This window comes from Lissotriton vulgaris, chromosome 10 (genome assembly GCF_964263255.1).
Source record: "Lissotriton vulgaris chromosome 10, aLisVul1.2, whole genome shotgun sequence".
Classification (NCBI taxonomy): Eukaryota; Metazoa; Chordata; class Amphibia; order Caudata; family Salamandridae; genus Lissotriton; species Lissotriton vulgaris.
In genome coordinates this window covers 981,489,723-981,505,201 of record NC_141698.1, presented here as the reverse complement: position 1 = coordinate 981,505,201, position 15,479 = coordinate 981,489,723, and the positions used below count along the sequence as shown (strand labels likewise).

Sequence of the window (15,479 nt, the reverse complement as noted above, 5' to 3'; positions counted from 1 at the left end):
TTAAAGAGAAACTGAACAATTTTAAAAATACAAAAAAATATGTGAAGGTACCACATACACCATGACACTGGCATCAGCAATTTATCAGCTGTTATGCTTCATCTGAAGCATGATGAGTTATTACACGAATCTGTGTTGCTATTAGTCAAGCAAGCTGTAATATTTTGTAGATCTAAAATGGGAGCTGTTATAAGATGTTTATATAATACCCACAATACACAAGTTTGTGAGTTTCATACTCATTTTCCATGAATTCTCATCCTCAAAACCCACAGAAACGTAATCTTACAAAAAATGGAAATGTGTGTCTACAATGCAAACAGAGCATGGACCAATCGCATATTTAATGAAAGAAAACCGACGTTTTCCCACAGGGAAAAGTTTTCCAATTAGGGCACAAGCCACGGAGTATGGGTTTAGAGTCAACTGGTGAATTTCTGTTGAAAGATGAACGTCCTGAAAACTTCAAAACGTGTGCTTGGGATACTTTTTGGGATAAGGAAACCAGTCTCAAATCACACTAAGGCCCTGATGACTAGTGGGGCTCTGATTAGCTCCCCTGGTAAATAACAATTCCATGGGGTATGAGTTTATGGGGAATAACATGCGGATTTTGTTGTTTAACACGCTGTAATCCACATGATTCAATAAATACCGTATGCTTTTCCATTGTTAAATTTCGTCAGGTTTGACCTGCTGATATTTAACGAGTCTTGATATGTGACTGAATAACAAATAAGGATGTAAATTACTTTTAAATGCATGAACTACACTTCCTCTATTTGCTAATGGAAATAGATTGAGAGTCTGTCTTGCAGAAATATGAATATTGTTTTCTCACTTACACATATAAAGGGTGTCTGAAATGAATATTTTCGGACTAAGATGTGCCAAGTTCACACCCTTCTGCACGGTGTGACCGCATGGTTGCATTTGTCTATAAACATAATTTTGAAATTATAGTTTTTGAAGCTTTGGCTGAACCAAAAATACGTTGAACATTTCTACTGCTTTTTAAAAAGCATCTAAATACTAGTCACATTTCTACATACTAGGATGGTACAGAAATGTGTTTCTTTTGGAAAAGCTATGCAATATACACAAATTGAAAGGACTTTTCTAAGGGCGTACTTACTTATATAAAATTATAGAAAGTTTTCAAAAAGTGTTTCTGCATCTTACATTTGTGTTTCCAACTTTTTTTCCAACACAAATCTACATGCTCCATTTATATCTATGTAGGATTACACATTGCCAGTTCACATCTTTTGCAGTTATGACGTTTGTGAACTTTGCAGAACTGCAACTAAACTAGTTACAGGTTTTTTCTTTTCAAGTACTAAAATGTACATGAAGTTCATGAATCTTCTGATGTTTGAAAAGAAGCTTCACAAAATAAGTACAGGTAACGTAACTCAACTTCACACAACTGGATAAAATCTGCCTTTCCTGAATGGTCACCCTGGATTTTTCTCTTTTTTGCTTGGCTCTAAAAAGTTGGTGGTCTTGGAACTCTTTATTCCTGTTAATTAGTAGCACAGCTCCTGTGCTCCTCCTTTAACATAGTTAATTTGTCATACTCCGAATTTGTATATTTAACTTGCCTATTAGTCCCTAGTATTTGGTACAAAATGTACCCAAGGCCTAAAAGGTAAATAGATTGGTGAACTGCGCAACCGGTTGAGCCATCCGCTAAAGTGGCATTGCACACATGGCTTAAGGCCTACCGCTGTATCAGTGCAAAATCTGCTGGAATGCTCTGATTTTGCTCTACTGAACTTCTGTCTCTTGGTTTGCTGTGGGTACAGTGTCTACTTCAAACTGGAGGATTTTATTTGTGAAATGTAGGCAGACACTAGGATATCATAGTATACTCCCACACCACCAGACCTCAGATCCCATGTTTAGTGTGGCTCAAGAATTTTGCCATCTTGAAAATGCCATGACACGTGATATTTCAGGGATGTTTTCCAACTGACTCTGATCCCCCTGACTGACTCTGCACAGATGTTCCCCACTCACCTTAAAGTCTATGAAAGCATCCACTATGGGACACCTTCGGACCACTGACTGCACAGCATCTTCCACAGAGCGGCCTCAGATATCACTCCCAAACTATGCCGAACCATCAACCGCTCCCTCGAGACCACCACCTTCCCCGATAAATGGAAAGACGCAGAGATTACCCTTTCCTGAAGAAACCCCATGTGGACCCGACAGACCTCAAGAACTTCAGGCCCATCTCCCTGCTCATCTTCTCAGCCAAAGTCATCAAAAAAGCCATCAACACCTAGCTCGCCAACCTCATTGAAACAAACCATGTCCAGGACATCTCCCAATCTGGATTCTGAAACAATCATAGCTCCGAGACACTCCACCTCGCAGCCACCGTTGACTTCTGCTCCCTCCTTGACCAGGAAAACCACTGCCCTCATCCTACTTGACCTGTTGGTGGCTTTTGACACCATCTCCCATCGCACCCTAGCCACAGGACTCCATGACACTGGTATACAAGACAAGGTCCTCAACTGGATCCGCTCCTTCCTCACCTGTAGAACACAATGAATTAGACTCCTACCGTACCTCTCAGCATTGTGCTGTACTCCTCGCTCAGAATGGACCACCAGATACACACCGTCTCCTTGGCCTGCTTCAACATACTCCGCCTGCTTCAACAGACCTTCAGATAGATCCCTACCAAATAAAGGAAAACAGTCACCCATGCCCTTATCAGCACAGACTGGACTATGGCAATGCACTCTACACCGGTCTTACCCAGAAACTCCTCAGAAGACTACAGAATGTCAGGAATGCCACAGCAAGACTAATCCTCAGCATCCCCCATCACAGCCACATCACTCAACACCTCTGTGACCGCCACTGTCTCCCAGTCGAAAGAAGAATAACCTTCAAACTCCTCACTCATACATATAAGGCCCTTCACAATGCCGAACCTGCGCACCTGGATCACCGCCTCACATTCTATCTACCCAACAGATACCTATGCTCTGCCCAGCTTTCCCTGGCTACCAGCCCAAGAATCTGCAAGACTAGAACCAGAGGAATGTCCTTCTCCTGCTTCACCTCCAAGACATGGAACAGCCTGCCCATCCACCCAAGGAAACCACATAAATGATGCAATTCAGGAAGGACCTCCAGACCTGGCACTTCGGATGAACTCAGTACTTAGTCTGATCTGCTGCCCCCCTTCCGGCCTCCTCAGTGCCCTGAGACCCAACGGGTGAGTAACCGCACTTCACAATGCCTGATTGATTGATTAGTTTAAGCTCTTCCATGCGTCGGACGGCCCCCGGCCGTCTGACGTCATGGTGGGCGTGTGCGGAGAACAGCCGGGAGCCGTCCAACCCACGCATGCGTCAAATTCCTTAGCACCATGGGGAATTTAAGCAGCAGCAAAGAGGTTAAGTGAGGTAAACTGGAACTACTGAAAAAGTGGGAAGGGTTGACCACCACTGTTATGGTTTTGGCATACCTAGAAGTTACCCCACACCAAATCTGAACCCAGGTATGAATGTGGCACCTCCAGTAACCCACTTCAGAACACTTTCTAAACCTGTGAAAGATCACAAGGGAACTGGACCTGCTGTCTGTGACCTGAGAGGAGCCCTGATGCAATGCACCTCTTCCCTCTTGTACCCGGAACAAAGAAGTGGACTCCAAGGACCAGTTGGCTAACCTATGTGGCAACACGAAGACAGCAAGCTGCAGGAGGCCTTTTACTGGAAGTAAACATCTGACCAGTGGCACTTGGAGCTAGACTGGACCCTTTTGTTGGCCTCTGCCTGACACCCTGTGAGTCTCTTTGACCAGGATGAACCTGGTATGTGTATCTGACCCACATTCAATGGAGGTTAACCTCAAATTGCAACTAGGTCCCGGTCTACCAGATTATCTTTGGTACTTTGTGCTTTTTGGCACTACTAAAACTTTTAAAATGTATGTCACTTTGGTGTACTTTTGTTTATTCATTTTACTCTATTTTCCTAATTTGGTTTTAGTTGTTTTGCACTTTGACTTTATTACTGTTTTGGTATTGTGTAAACACTTTACACCTTACCCTCTGATAAACCTTTTTGTATTGTACCATAGTTACCAGGGTGCCAAGCTCAGGTTAATTTAGTGAATTTGAGGATTTACTATGACAATGGATGAGACTATTCTTTGAGGCCCTCCCCCCCAAAAAAAATTATTTATTCATGTTCTTACAATGCTTCTATAAGCAATTACAGATTTTAAATGGTTGGTAGAGGCACTGCTAGGCTATCCTTTTTGCTTAATTTTACTCCTTGAAAAAACTGCAAGGAAGTATATGCTTTCAACTTTATATAGGATATACTTTGAACTTACTAACCTCTAGTTGCCCTATCTCTCACCGTAAACTGCAGGAAAAGTAAAAGAGGCCATTTAGTGAACAGCATCACATTAGGTAAGAAAACCCAATAAGACAGCCTCAAATAGAGAACCATTTTAGAATCTTTATTCCTTATGTTGCAGAATTTATAAGCTCTCCTTGACCCTATTATTAGAGGTTAGAGGCATAGAATGGCAGGGGCTAGGGTTCTTCAACGGTGTAGCAGAGGTACTGGCAAGTTTTGTAAGCCACAGCATAGATCATTCAAAGGCCTAGATGGGCCTTTACAAATACAAACAGAAATTCTGTCCATCTTTATTGATATCAGGTAGTGCAGGTTATAGCCCGATGTACAAAATTGGGGTATTCGTTGATATTGATATTAGTCAAATAATAATCACAATCCTTGTCAGAGTACCCTACTAAAGTCACTAAATAAATCCATACTTAACACTCTAGTAGCTTGGCACAAAGAAGTCAGACTTAACTTAGAGGTTATGTGTACTTATGAAGTACTCAAACAGTATTAAAGTGAAAACATAACATAAGAAAAATTACAAACCAATTCAGAAAAATAAAATTAATAAATAAAATTAAACAAAAATGATGAAAATCCAATAAGTATAAGAATTTTTAATGTTTGAATAAAAAATAGTGCCAAAAGCACAAAATGCTAACCATGTTTATCTGGTCTTGCTAGACTGGGTCAAACTCAAAAGTTAAGGCCGACCATAATGGAGCGTATGTTGAGCACAGGGACCAAATTCAACCTGATGGAAAGTTTACCCTCTGACTTAGAAAATTTTGAGGACAAAAAGTAGTAGTTCATGAGTTGTCGACAGGGCAAGTTACTAGCTGGATCCAAAGTAGGGCATGATGACAGTGAGTTGCTGAAGAGAGGGTCCAGGTGTGGTTGTGGACTAAGGTGCAAGAGCGGGAGAAGAACACATAGTATGCCAAGGAATGCCTTTATGCTGCTCGGCATCGGTCTTGATGACGCCCTCTTCATTCGGACTTAAAGTCTTTTATGAAAGACAGATCTTGGATCCTAGTCTCTGTCAATTCTCCAGGCAGAAAGTAGGCAAAAAGTTTCTAAGTTCTACTTCTTTTCAGTTTTGGGGGACCAGAGAAGTACACTTTAACACCAGCCAGCAGTCCAGTGAATAGGGGCGCCACCTGACAGGCAGGCCTCACTCTACCAGAGGCCAGCAGCAGGGGTCCAGAACAGGCCCAGTAGGTACTGGTCAGCTGGACAGCTGCAAGAAAAAGGGCTCTGGTGGCTTGTTTTGTCAGTGTAGCTCAAACAGGTCGCACAACTGACTCTTGGAGTCAATTCTGAGGTTCTGGGTTCATGGCATGTTCTGTCTTCCTTCAAGTTTCAGACAGCAGTGCTGTCGGTCTTATGATCTTCACAGGTTAAGGAGTATTCTGAGTAGCGGTCCATTGGGTTCAGTGTTATGCTAAATCCTTTGTCCACCCCCTACAGCCATTCTGATAAGTTCCTCTAATCCAAATTGGTTCGTGCCAGCCTGACTTGGGAATCAATGTGGTGGCATACCTAGGTAAGGCTCCAGCTGCCAGTGAGAAAGTAGGCATCCTTTGAACCTCAGGAAGGGTATGGGCACAGCCCACATTCCCCAGGCCAGCCTGTCATCCCACACACAGAGGCCTTTGTCTCCTATCTGGAAGCAATAGATGTGTCATCACAAAGGAACCATCAGGGGTCAGGAAAACCTTTTCGTTTCAGGCAGAAAATGGCAGCTTTCTAAGAGTGTAATTTCCAAGATAGTAATATGAAATCTGACTTGACCCTTAAGTTTAAATTACCATTAAAATGAGCCATGGGCCAATTTTCTAGCTACTCCAAGAACTGAAAACACATTAAATTTAATAGTGTAAGGAAATGTTATCTTATGGGAGGGGCTGCCTTAAGTATTAAAAAAGAAGGTGTAGGCCTGGCAAGAAGTATGGTTTGACAGGTTGAAATGGCAGCTTAAAACTGAACACCAAGGCTGAAAATGCTGGTCTGAGATGTGTTTTACAGTGCTACTAGGTGGCACAAAGAGTGCTGCAGCCCTGCAGGACCATTTTAATATTGAGCCCCTGGTACATGTAGTACCATATACTAGGGACTGAAAAGTAAATTAATTGGGCCAGTTAGGGGTATGCCAATTCCAACATGTTTAGGTATTTATTTATTTATTTATAAGGTGGAGAGCACAAGCCCTTTACCTCCTGTTTAGTAGAGGTAAAGTGTGCAGAGTCCTACAGTTAGCAAGAAGGAAGGCAAAAAATATGGGGAACCCCAAGCAAACATGGTTATTTCCGAAACCCATTTAAGGAATGTAGTAAAAAGATGTTGTAAAGACGTCAAAGCATAGATATGTGCACATAGCAGCAAAAGAAAGGACAAAACACAACAGAGAGATCTTTGGCTACTAAACCACTTCTGGCTATCTTGGAATCTGTTCTTGAGCTCACTCTTGTACCTTTGTTGTGGCTATATATTCCTTCAATGATAAGACTGACAAATGCAGGTGATGTTTCTGGAAGATGTTCAATATTACGCAATTTTACAAATGCTAGAGAATAAATTGCAGTTTTCTTCTATTCCTAAAACCCATTCTGTATTAACCTTCTTTGGCAATGCTTTTTTTATCACACTGCTTTTTTAATCGTATTTACAATACAGTTCTCTATAGGATATGCTGCAGAAATACAGAATTGTAAGCGCCTTTATAACGCTTGCTTTGCATTTCTATAACTTTCAACGTAAAGAAAATGCTGATCAATAATTAATACGTTGTGTGAACTGGGACTAACTACTGTTCAATAGAACACACTGCTGGGAGATTTTGCATGTAGGAAAGAGCTTTCCGCAAGATATTATAAATCTAAAAGGAAGACATTGCCTTTCATGACCTCAAGAGCTAACACGCTGTCCTGAGGATCTAAAAATAAGATAAAATGATAAGATGAAGGCATCATGCCGAGTTAGTGGGCACGTTTTCATGAACTGTGCACTAGGGCAGTTCATAAATGAAAATAGAACAGTTCAACCATTCGATAAAAGAAAGCACAAAGCCAATTAAATATGAATTAAATAAATGTGCTTACCTGAGTGCAGCGGTGGTCCCGTTCCTGTGCGTGCATGTAACCAGCCTTGTCTGATATCCAATCTGTATGTCCCAGTACTTGTTTTCTTGCCTGTTCTGCCTGTTCCGGTTCCTCTTATTCTTAATAAATTCTCTTGCTTCAGGGTCCTTCACAACCTTCTCTCTGTCCTTCCGCCTTTCTTTGTTCTTGCCTCGTTTTCGTGCCTGCCTTATGTGCCTTGAATGGGGCATCGTGCATTGACTCCAATGGCCCACGTGTAAACTGTACATTGTTTCCTCCCCGTCACAGGGGCTTGATTGGCAGATCTGAAATTCTGTCAAGTTGGGACAGACAGAACCGCCAAAGCGAGCCGCGGCGGCTACATGTCGTGTCCTGTGCTGTAGGCCGCTGCCACAGGTCTTCGAGCAGTCGGACCAGGGAGAGAACTCGGACACGATACAGTCATGCGGACAAGGGATAAGGCACCCTTGCTCCAGGCGGGGCTTGGGTTCAAAATATTCGCAAATGGCGTCCTCCGCGGCAGCGCCATTGGATTTCAAGAGGCATGTGACGTCTCTGGTTTGGATCCCTTCGTCTCCTTTGGTACACTCTGCGGGTTTCTCCATGCTCTTGGAAAGGACAGGCTGGCACTCGTTCCAGCTACCCAACTGCCAGTCATACAGCTCTTTGTGCCAGTCGCAGACTCGGAAGCAGCTCTGCTGGTTGTCTGGTCTGTCTGTCTGTTTGCAGTTTGTGTGGAGTGTTGTCCATCCTTCGACATGCGCGCACCAGACGGCCCTTGTTTGGATACCACCAGGTCCACATTCATCACCCATACACCTGCCCCATTGACCTATAAAACAGAAAGGCAATATAAGTTCATTACTCAAAAGCAATATAAGCTCATCACTTAAAAGCAGTACAAGCCCTCACTCAGAAGCAGATACACTGAGAAGACTGGAAGGGTAATAACTGTGCTAAGTAATATGAAGTAAGTGTGCACCAGTAAGAATGCTCGAAGGTATTAAATGACGGCCACCCACCGTCATCAGCTGAGTGGGCAAAGACGACCACTCAGTAAATTAGTACAGTTCGATCAATAACCTGAGCAGAAAGAATCTAATATACTGAAAAGAGTCCAGCCCATTCAGTAAATTAGTACAGTTTGTTCAATAACCTGAGCAGAAAGAATCTAATATATTCAAAAGAGTCCACGAGTGTTCTTCATAGAATTCTTCTTCCGTTCTTTATTCGTGTCACAATTTTCACAGGTTTTCAAGCCAGACTATCAACATTGTAATACATAATTGGTGAGACAAATTTCTAGCCAACACGTGTTTCGTCTGTATGGAATTATGCACAGACTTCTTCAGGGCAAGTCCAGGTAAAGTCTAGGTAAATTGAGTGATGAGACCAGGACGTGTGAGAATCACATAGTAGAACAAGTAGAGGGTACATAATTAGTATTTGGATGTTGCCTTATAGATACAGACACGGGGCTCCTGTCCTGAGAGAAGAGTGCTCCTGTTGATTGAATGGTGTCTCGCGACACGCCATCCGACTGCCAGGTGCACTCTCCTCTCAGGACAGGAGCCGCGTGTCTGGATTACGCCTTCATATAATGCAACATCCAAATACTAATAACGTACCTTCTACTTGTGTTACTATGTGATTCCCACACGTCGTGGTCTCATCACACAATTTACCTGAACTTTACTTGGAATCAGGAAATTACATCTTTGGGATCACAATTGGATCTTGAGCCCCCTGCCTCAATCAATTTGATAACAGGAATACAAGATAAATGTTCTGCCCTGAAGAAGTCGGTAGATAATTCCATATAGACAAAACACGTGTTGGCTAGAAGTTTATCTCACCAATTACGTATTACAATGTTGATGGTCTGGATTGAAAACCTCTGAATATTCTGAAACAAATAAAGAAAGGAAGAAGAATTCTCGGAAGAACACTTCTGGACTCTTTTGAATATATTAGGGGGCATATGTAGGTAATTCACATTTTGCGATTCTTAAATAGCGATTTTTAAGGAATCGCTATTTGAGAATTGCAAAATGGAATGTAGGTAAAAATTCGCAATTTTTTTGCGAATCTCAAAAATTCCTTAATTGCGATTAGCAAATTGCAAATCGCAAATAAGGAATGAGTGTCCCATTCATTCCAATGGGCCAAGAGGCCCATAGGAATGAATGGGGATGCATTCTCAAATTGCGATTTTCTATGAGAAAATCGCAATTTGAGAATCGCAATTCCAAGGGTGCAAGGGTCTCCAAAGGACACCTGTTGCACCCCTGGAATGTGCCTGTTAGTACATGTGGCGCACAGACATGCCCTAAGGGCATGTCTGTGCGCCACATGGCACTTTGAATTAAAAAAAAATAATAATTTTGAAAGGAAATCGCAAAATACCATCTACTTGGAGTAGGTGGTATTTTGCGATACCTTAAGCCCAAATCGCAATTTCTAAGGCACCCCTAAATAGCATTTAAGGAATCGCAAAACTGCGATTCCTTAAATGCTTGAGCAAAATAAGGAATCGCAATTTTAGCGATTCCTTATTTTGGGATGTGGCACCTACATACCAAATCGCCGTTTGCGATTCGCAAACGCCTACCTACATATGCCCCTAGATTCTTTCTGCTCTGGTTATTAATCAAACTGTACTCACTCAAAAGCACTACAAGCTCGCCACTCAAAAGCAAGGCAAGCTCATCACTTCAGAGCAATACAAGCTCACCACTCAAAGGCACTGTTAGCAAACCCCCCCTCTTACACCTCCCCCTTGATATACATATCACATGAAATCACAGCCTCCCCCTAAATGTACATCTTTAAGCAGGAGGTCGGCAATTCCCTTCCGGACTATAAACGAGAGTTCAATTTGACCAACTAGAAATAAACACTAGTGATGCAACTTCCAGAGCACCACAGAGCAAGGTATACATAATTGAACAACTGCATCTGTTCCAGGCCCTGGGTGGTTTCACAAACAATTGCCTTTACTTCAAGCATTTTATAGCAGGCCACATATCTTTCTGATGCAGTACCTCCAGGAGGATTTCTCAATAAATCTTACATTTAGAAAAATTGTAAATTTAGAACGCACTCACGTGGTGAATAATTTAGATACGATGTGTCAATATATCCCCCATTTGTATAAAAAAATATTTTCTCAAGCTTCAGTGGTGCACAGTAGGCATATACTAAGCAACAAGATTGAAAAGTTCACATATGAATGCACAAACACTACCTAGCACTTGAATTGCCTCTTCTACAGTTTTCATGTTGGGGCAGGTTCGTAGGGATTTTTAGGCGGGCTTCTTAACAAAACAAGGTGAATATGTGGGAACATGTTTCTGGGTTTTCACGTATTCTAATGTCAATGGCAGGAGTTAATGAATTTCCACCGTGGAAATGAGAAGTGAGCACCCCAATTTCAATAGGGGTGTGATGGAAGCATGAATTCTACGCAGAAAACAATTTTCTAAAGAGAAAAAAAAATTACATTGAATATTACAGATTTGTGTTACATTTCCTCATGCAGAGTTTTCCACTTGTGTGAATTCCTCATGTGTGAATGTGTTGCAGTCGAGTACTCAGACTTTTGTGACTAACAGATTTCCTTGAGTGTTTCTGAGATGCGTTAAAAAAATCGGAAAAGTTAGAAATTTGCTCACAATATAGGCATAAATTGATTGTGCCAGGTTCCCAACTTTCCATAATGTGTGAGAGGGTAGGTACCTGAGGTAGGGTAAGAAGGCCAGACACTGGGCAGATATATGTACTTTTAGGGCAGTATGGCAGAGGGACGGTGTGTGTGCGTGTGGTCAGGTATATTTCTTTGGGGGAGGACAGACCCTGAAGCAGCCAGTTGTCTTGGAACATATTTTAGACACTTTATATACATTGTAGGGGCAGCAAAACGTAGGTGGAGGTGGTAGACGGCAGCTAGAGGCCCAGTACAACTCTTGTGGTGGGCATCAGTGAGTTGGATACCATGCCAACAATGTACAGAAGTACTTAACATTGTTATATTTATCTCCACTCTATTTTGGAGCTCGTAGAAAGTAAGTAATTCTAGCACAATCATTTAGGGCCAGCTACTAAGGACAGTGGCACAATCTATCAGAATAATTCCATGTATCGAACAATTTTGTGTTCACTCAGCATAGCACATACACTTTCAATGCTTATTAGGCTAAAATTAGTCTATCAAAGGAATCATATTTTCTAGAGGTCTTGCTGTTAGTCTGATTTGTATGTATGTATTGATCTTTTCAAGGCGAAGAAAACATTGATAAAACATTCCTTTCAATTTCCAGACAACATGTTTCGCCCCACATGGAACCTTCTGAATGCTGCAAAAACCAGAATTGTTAGACCTGTCACCCTTAGATGGTCTTCCACCTAAGGATGAAGGATGGGGAAGAGGTGTGGCACCGCGGCCAGGGCGACTGATGCTGGATGCTGGGGATCACAGTTCGATCCCTGGCTCACGCAGCAGGGGTCTGTCCAGCACCATACAACTCTGGGCAATAGCTCGCTTAATCTTCCCAACGGGCCGAGATACCCCTTCGGGGGTGATTCATGTGCTATACCAGTACTGGATTTTCCCCCAACTTTTTGTTGGCCTTAGGGCTCTGAGCACTTTACCACTGCTGACCAGTGCTAAAGTGCACATGCTTCTCCCCTTAAAACATGGTGACATTGGTATATACCTCATCAGCATATTTAGCTTACCTGTAAGTCCCTTGTACAGTGGTATACTGTACAAGGAGAAGTGTGGCTCAGGGGTTAGAGGCGGCAGATCCGGAAGCTGAGATTGGCCCTGGACCAGGGTTCAATTCCCCGCCTCGGCGGGTCTTGGGCTCAAAAATTCCACGGACTCGATAATTCTCGCTCCGGTGCTTTCTTGACTCACGGGTTCACACTCTGCGACTCTGGGCAATAGCTTGCTTAATCTCCACAACAGCCCCTCGTGGCGGGATGCCTGCCTTTCACCTTGTGGATACCCTGCCGGGGTTATCTCACAGGGGAATACCAGGACGGGTTCCTTAAGCAAGCGCTTAGATACCGACCTCGGTCAGTGATTTGCGCTGTATAAATACATGTACATTTACATTTATACCATAAACTCAGGGCCTGTGACCTAAATGCTACTAGTGGGCCTGCAGCACTGTTCGTGCCACCCACAGAAGGAGCCTTTCAAACCTGTATCAGGCCTGCAATTGCAAGGTCTGTCTGTGCAGTGTACTGCCACTTCAACTTGGAATTTAAACCCACTTGCCAAGCCTTACAATCTCCTTTTATTACACATAGATCGCCCTAGGTAGCCCTATTGGCAGACGCATGTGTAACTAAAAGGTAGGACATTTACTTTTAAGATTTACTTGTCATGGTAGTGACGAACATCTATATTTGTTTTTCACCACTGTGAGGCCTACTCCTCTCCTAGGCTAGCATTGGGAATACCTTAAAACACTTTTTAGTAGTAATTCCTTATTGGAGTGGAGTAGCTAAATCATGTTTCATATCTTTGGAATGGTAATGATAAATCCTCTTTAGTGTTAAATTTGGATTTGACAATAGTATTTTAGAAATGTGACTTTTAACACCTTGGCTGCTAAGGCAATTCCCCTCCTGAGCCGAATATTGCTATTTTACTTTATTCATGACGAGCTCAGCTAGTCATAAGCACAGCTCCAGTGTGCCTCATGACGAGCTGAGCTCGTCATGAGCAGGGAAGGGGCTAAATGAGACATTTCTCTGCTCTTAACTTTGATATGTGTACCTGCAGCCTGTATCCAATACATTTCTGGGCTGGGTGACAACTACACTTTGTACATTCCCTCTAGACAGACACAAACACAGGAAGGTGAGGCTCATCTGCATTCTGAGCATTCATCTGCATTCTGATGGGTCTTCCTGGACATAGAAGAATGGGAGGGGCTGACACTTACACTTCAATAGTTAGTGTCCTGTTCACACTTAAAGTACTGATTTACCCCCACCTCTCCCACATACACAGATAGTCTGGCAAACAGGACTGGGTTGGAAGGGACCATTGTGCACTTAAGATACCTCCTTTGAAGTTACCCCTACACCAACAGCACTTTTGGGTAAAAGTACTGTGGTTCTGACCCTACAAATTCCGTATGCTGGGAAAAAATCTGCTGGAGTAAATACTGCTGTGCTGTAAGGATTACCACTTTGCCTTGACTGACAGTTATGAGGAACTACTTCTCTGCTTTGCCAAATTGCTCTGCTGCCTGCAATTCTCTGCCCTACTGAAGACAAGAACTGAACCCTTCTCACTTAAACCCAGAGTGACTCCAAGGGCTTGTTGGCTTGCCTCCCGTTTTCTGAAGTCTCAGGGACACAAAAGGGGTTCTGAAATCCTTTTGGTGCTTCTGGACACTGCCATCTGAGAGTCCTCCCCTTGCCTGAGGTGCCCCCCTCCAGTCCTGGACCAAGAAGTGGGGTCTGCATCTGATTTCTGCAAAAAACTGCCACATCGCCCGACTCCTTGAGAAATTCCACCTCATCAACCTTCAACGCCGAAGCAGATGCTGATGCTGCTAAATGACAGCGGATCTACATCCTGAGCGACTTGATGACGATGCTCTGCACGGCTCGACGACAACCCATTGCATTAACTTCAATGGAGCTTGAAGACGACTTGAGCCCCCTTTGCGTGGATTGACGGCGACACAGTAGTCTCTTGATGTTGATTCCTGCTCCAGTCAAAGTATTTCTTTAAAGGGACCTGTCTGGATCTGGTAGCTGACCACAGTTTGTGTGAACTTTGGACATGTACTGGTCGCTCGTGACCTCAAGTAACCTTTTTGCTGCTAGTGACTTCTTAGCACTAATTTTCCATATATTCTTTAAAAATTCATTTGTCATCTTTTGATTGGATTTTGGTTTTATTTTACTCGGAGAAATATTCTCTATTTTTCTAAACCTATGTGGATTATTTTTGTGTTGTTCTCATTGAGTTCTGTGTGTGTGTTGCACTAATACTTTACACATTGCCTCTTAAGTTAAGCCTGCCTGCCCTGTGCCAAGCTACCAGAGGGTGAGCACAGCTTTATTTTAATGTGTGCATCTAGCTTACCCTGACAGGGATTGTGGTCCCTGCTTGCCAAGGGTGCATACCTCTGCCAACTAGAGCGCCAATATCTAACAGTAACTATTCAAACAAACAAGCAGTGAATGTGTATGAGTTTTGCAGAGAGGCATACAAGCTTTTTTAATAGGTAGATATCATATGCATGATTGGCCAACAAAACCTTTAATAGGCTTAAACGTCTCATGGGGCACAGGACATGGACACATGGTTGGAAAGGTATCATGAAGTGGAATTGTCAAGTATCAACACATGGAATTGATCCACTTTGTGTCTTTTTTTAATGCTGATAACACAAGTTTAATCGGTTTGCCTATGATGTCACTCTAAATCCCTAAATTAATCATACAATTGCATATAATGTTTCATTTGCTCCCTCTCACCTCAAGAGTGCTATCACAGGAAAAGTCACAGGGTGGTCTGCACCAGAAGCAAAACTATAGTGCATAGAATGTTTATCATATTATTTTTATCAACAAAACCCACAACAAAAAAGTTAAAAGTTAGCCAAATTCCGAATGATATTTGGTGAAAAGTATCATTTTGGTGGTGGGTTGAGGGGGTAGAGAGAACTGTGCAAGAAAAGGAAACAAAAGAAAGAAACAGTGCCTAGCGCTGCAAGCATTGTGAACGTGTTGGTGTCTTGAGGTCATCAGGGACGAGAATGCAACCATGTGTGCTCTTCTGTGGCTCTTTGACTATTCCCAAAGTAGCGAGCTACAACAAAACACTACTCAGTGCACAGTGCATATGGGAAAGCTGTTTAGTTCTGGTATGTAAAGGAGAGAAATAGACTGAGAGGAAACTGAGAAAATGAGTATTGGACATGGAGTGAAAGAGAGGGAGAGATAGAGGGAGAGGAAA

The 15,479-nt window shown here is 42.7% G+C and overlaps 1 protein-coding gene across 1 annotated transcript in view; it reads right to left on the bottom strand.

Annotated features, from left to right (window-relative positions):
- The window catches only part of THSD7A (thrombospondin type 1 domain containing 7A), a 959,544-nt gene that overhangs the window by 611,587 nt on the left and 332,478 nt on the right, over window positions 1–15,479 (bottom strand). Inside the window, exon 2 of the mRNA XM_086941983.1 lies at window positions 7,490–8,321. Within this exon, the coding sequence (XP_086798109.1) occupies window positions 7,490–8,321 (832 nt within the window). The remainder of the gene's footprint in view (window positions 1–7,489; window positions 8,322–15,479) is intronic.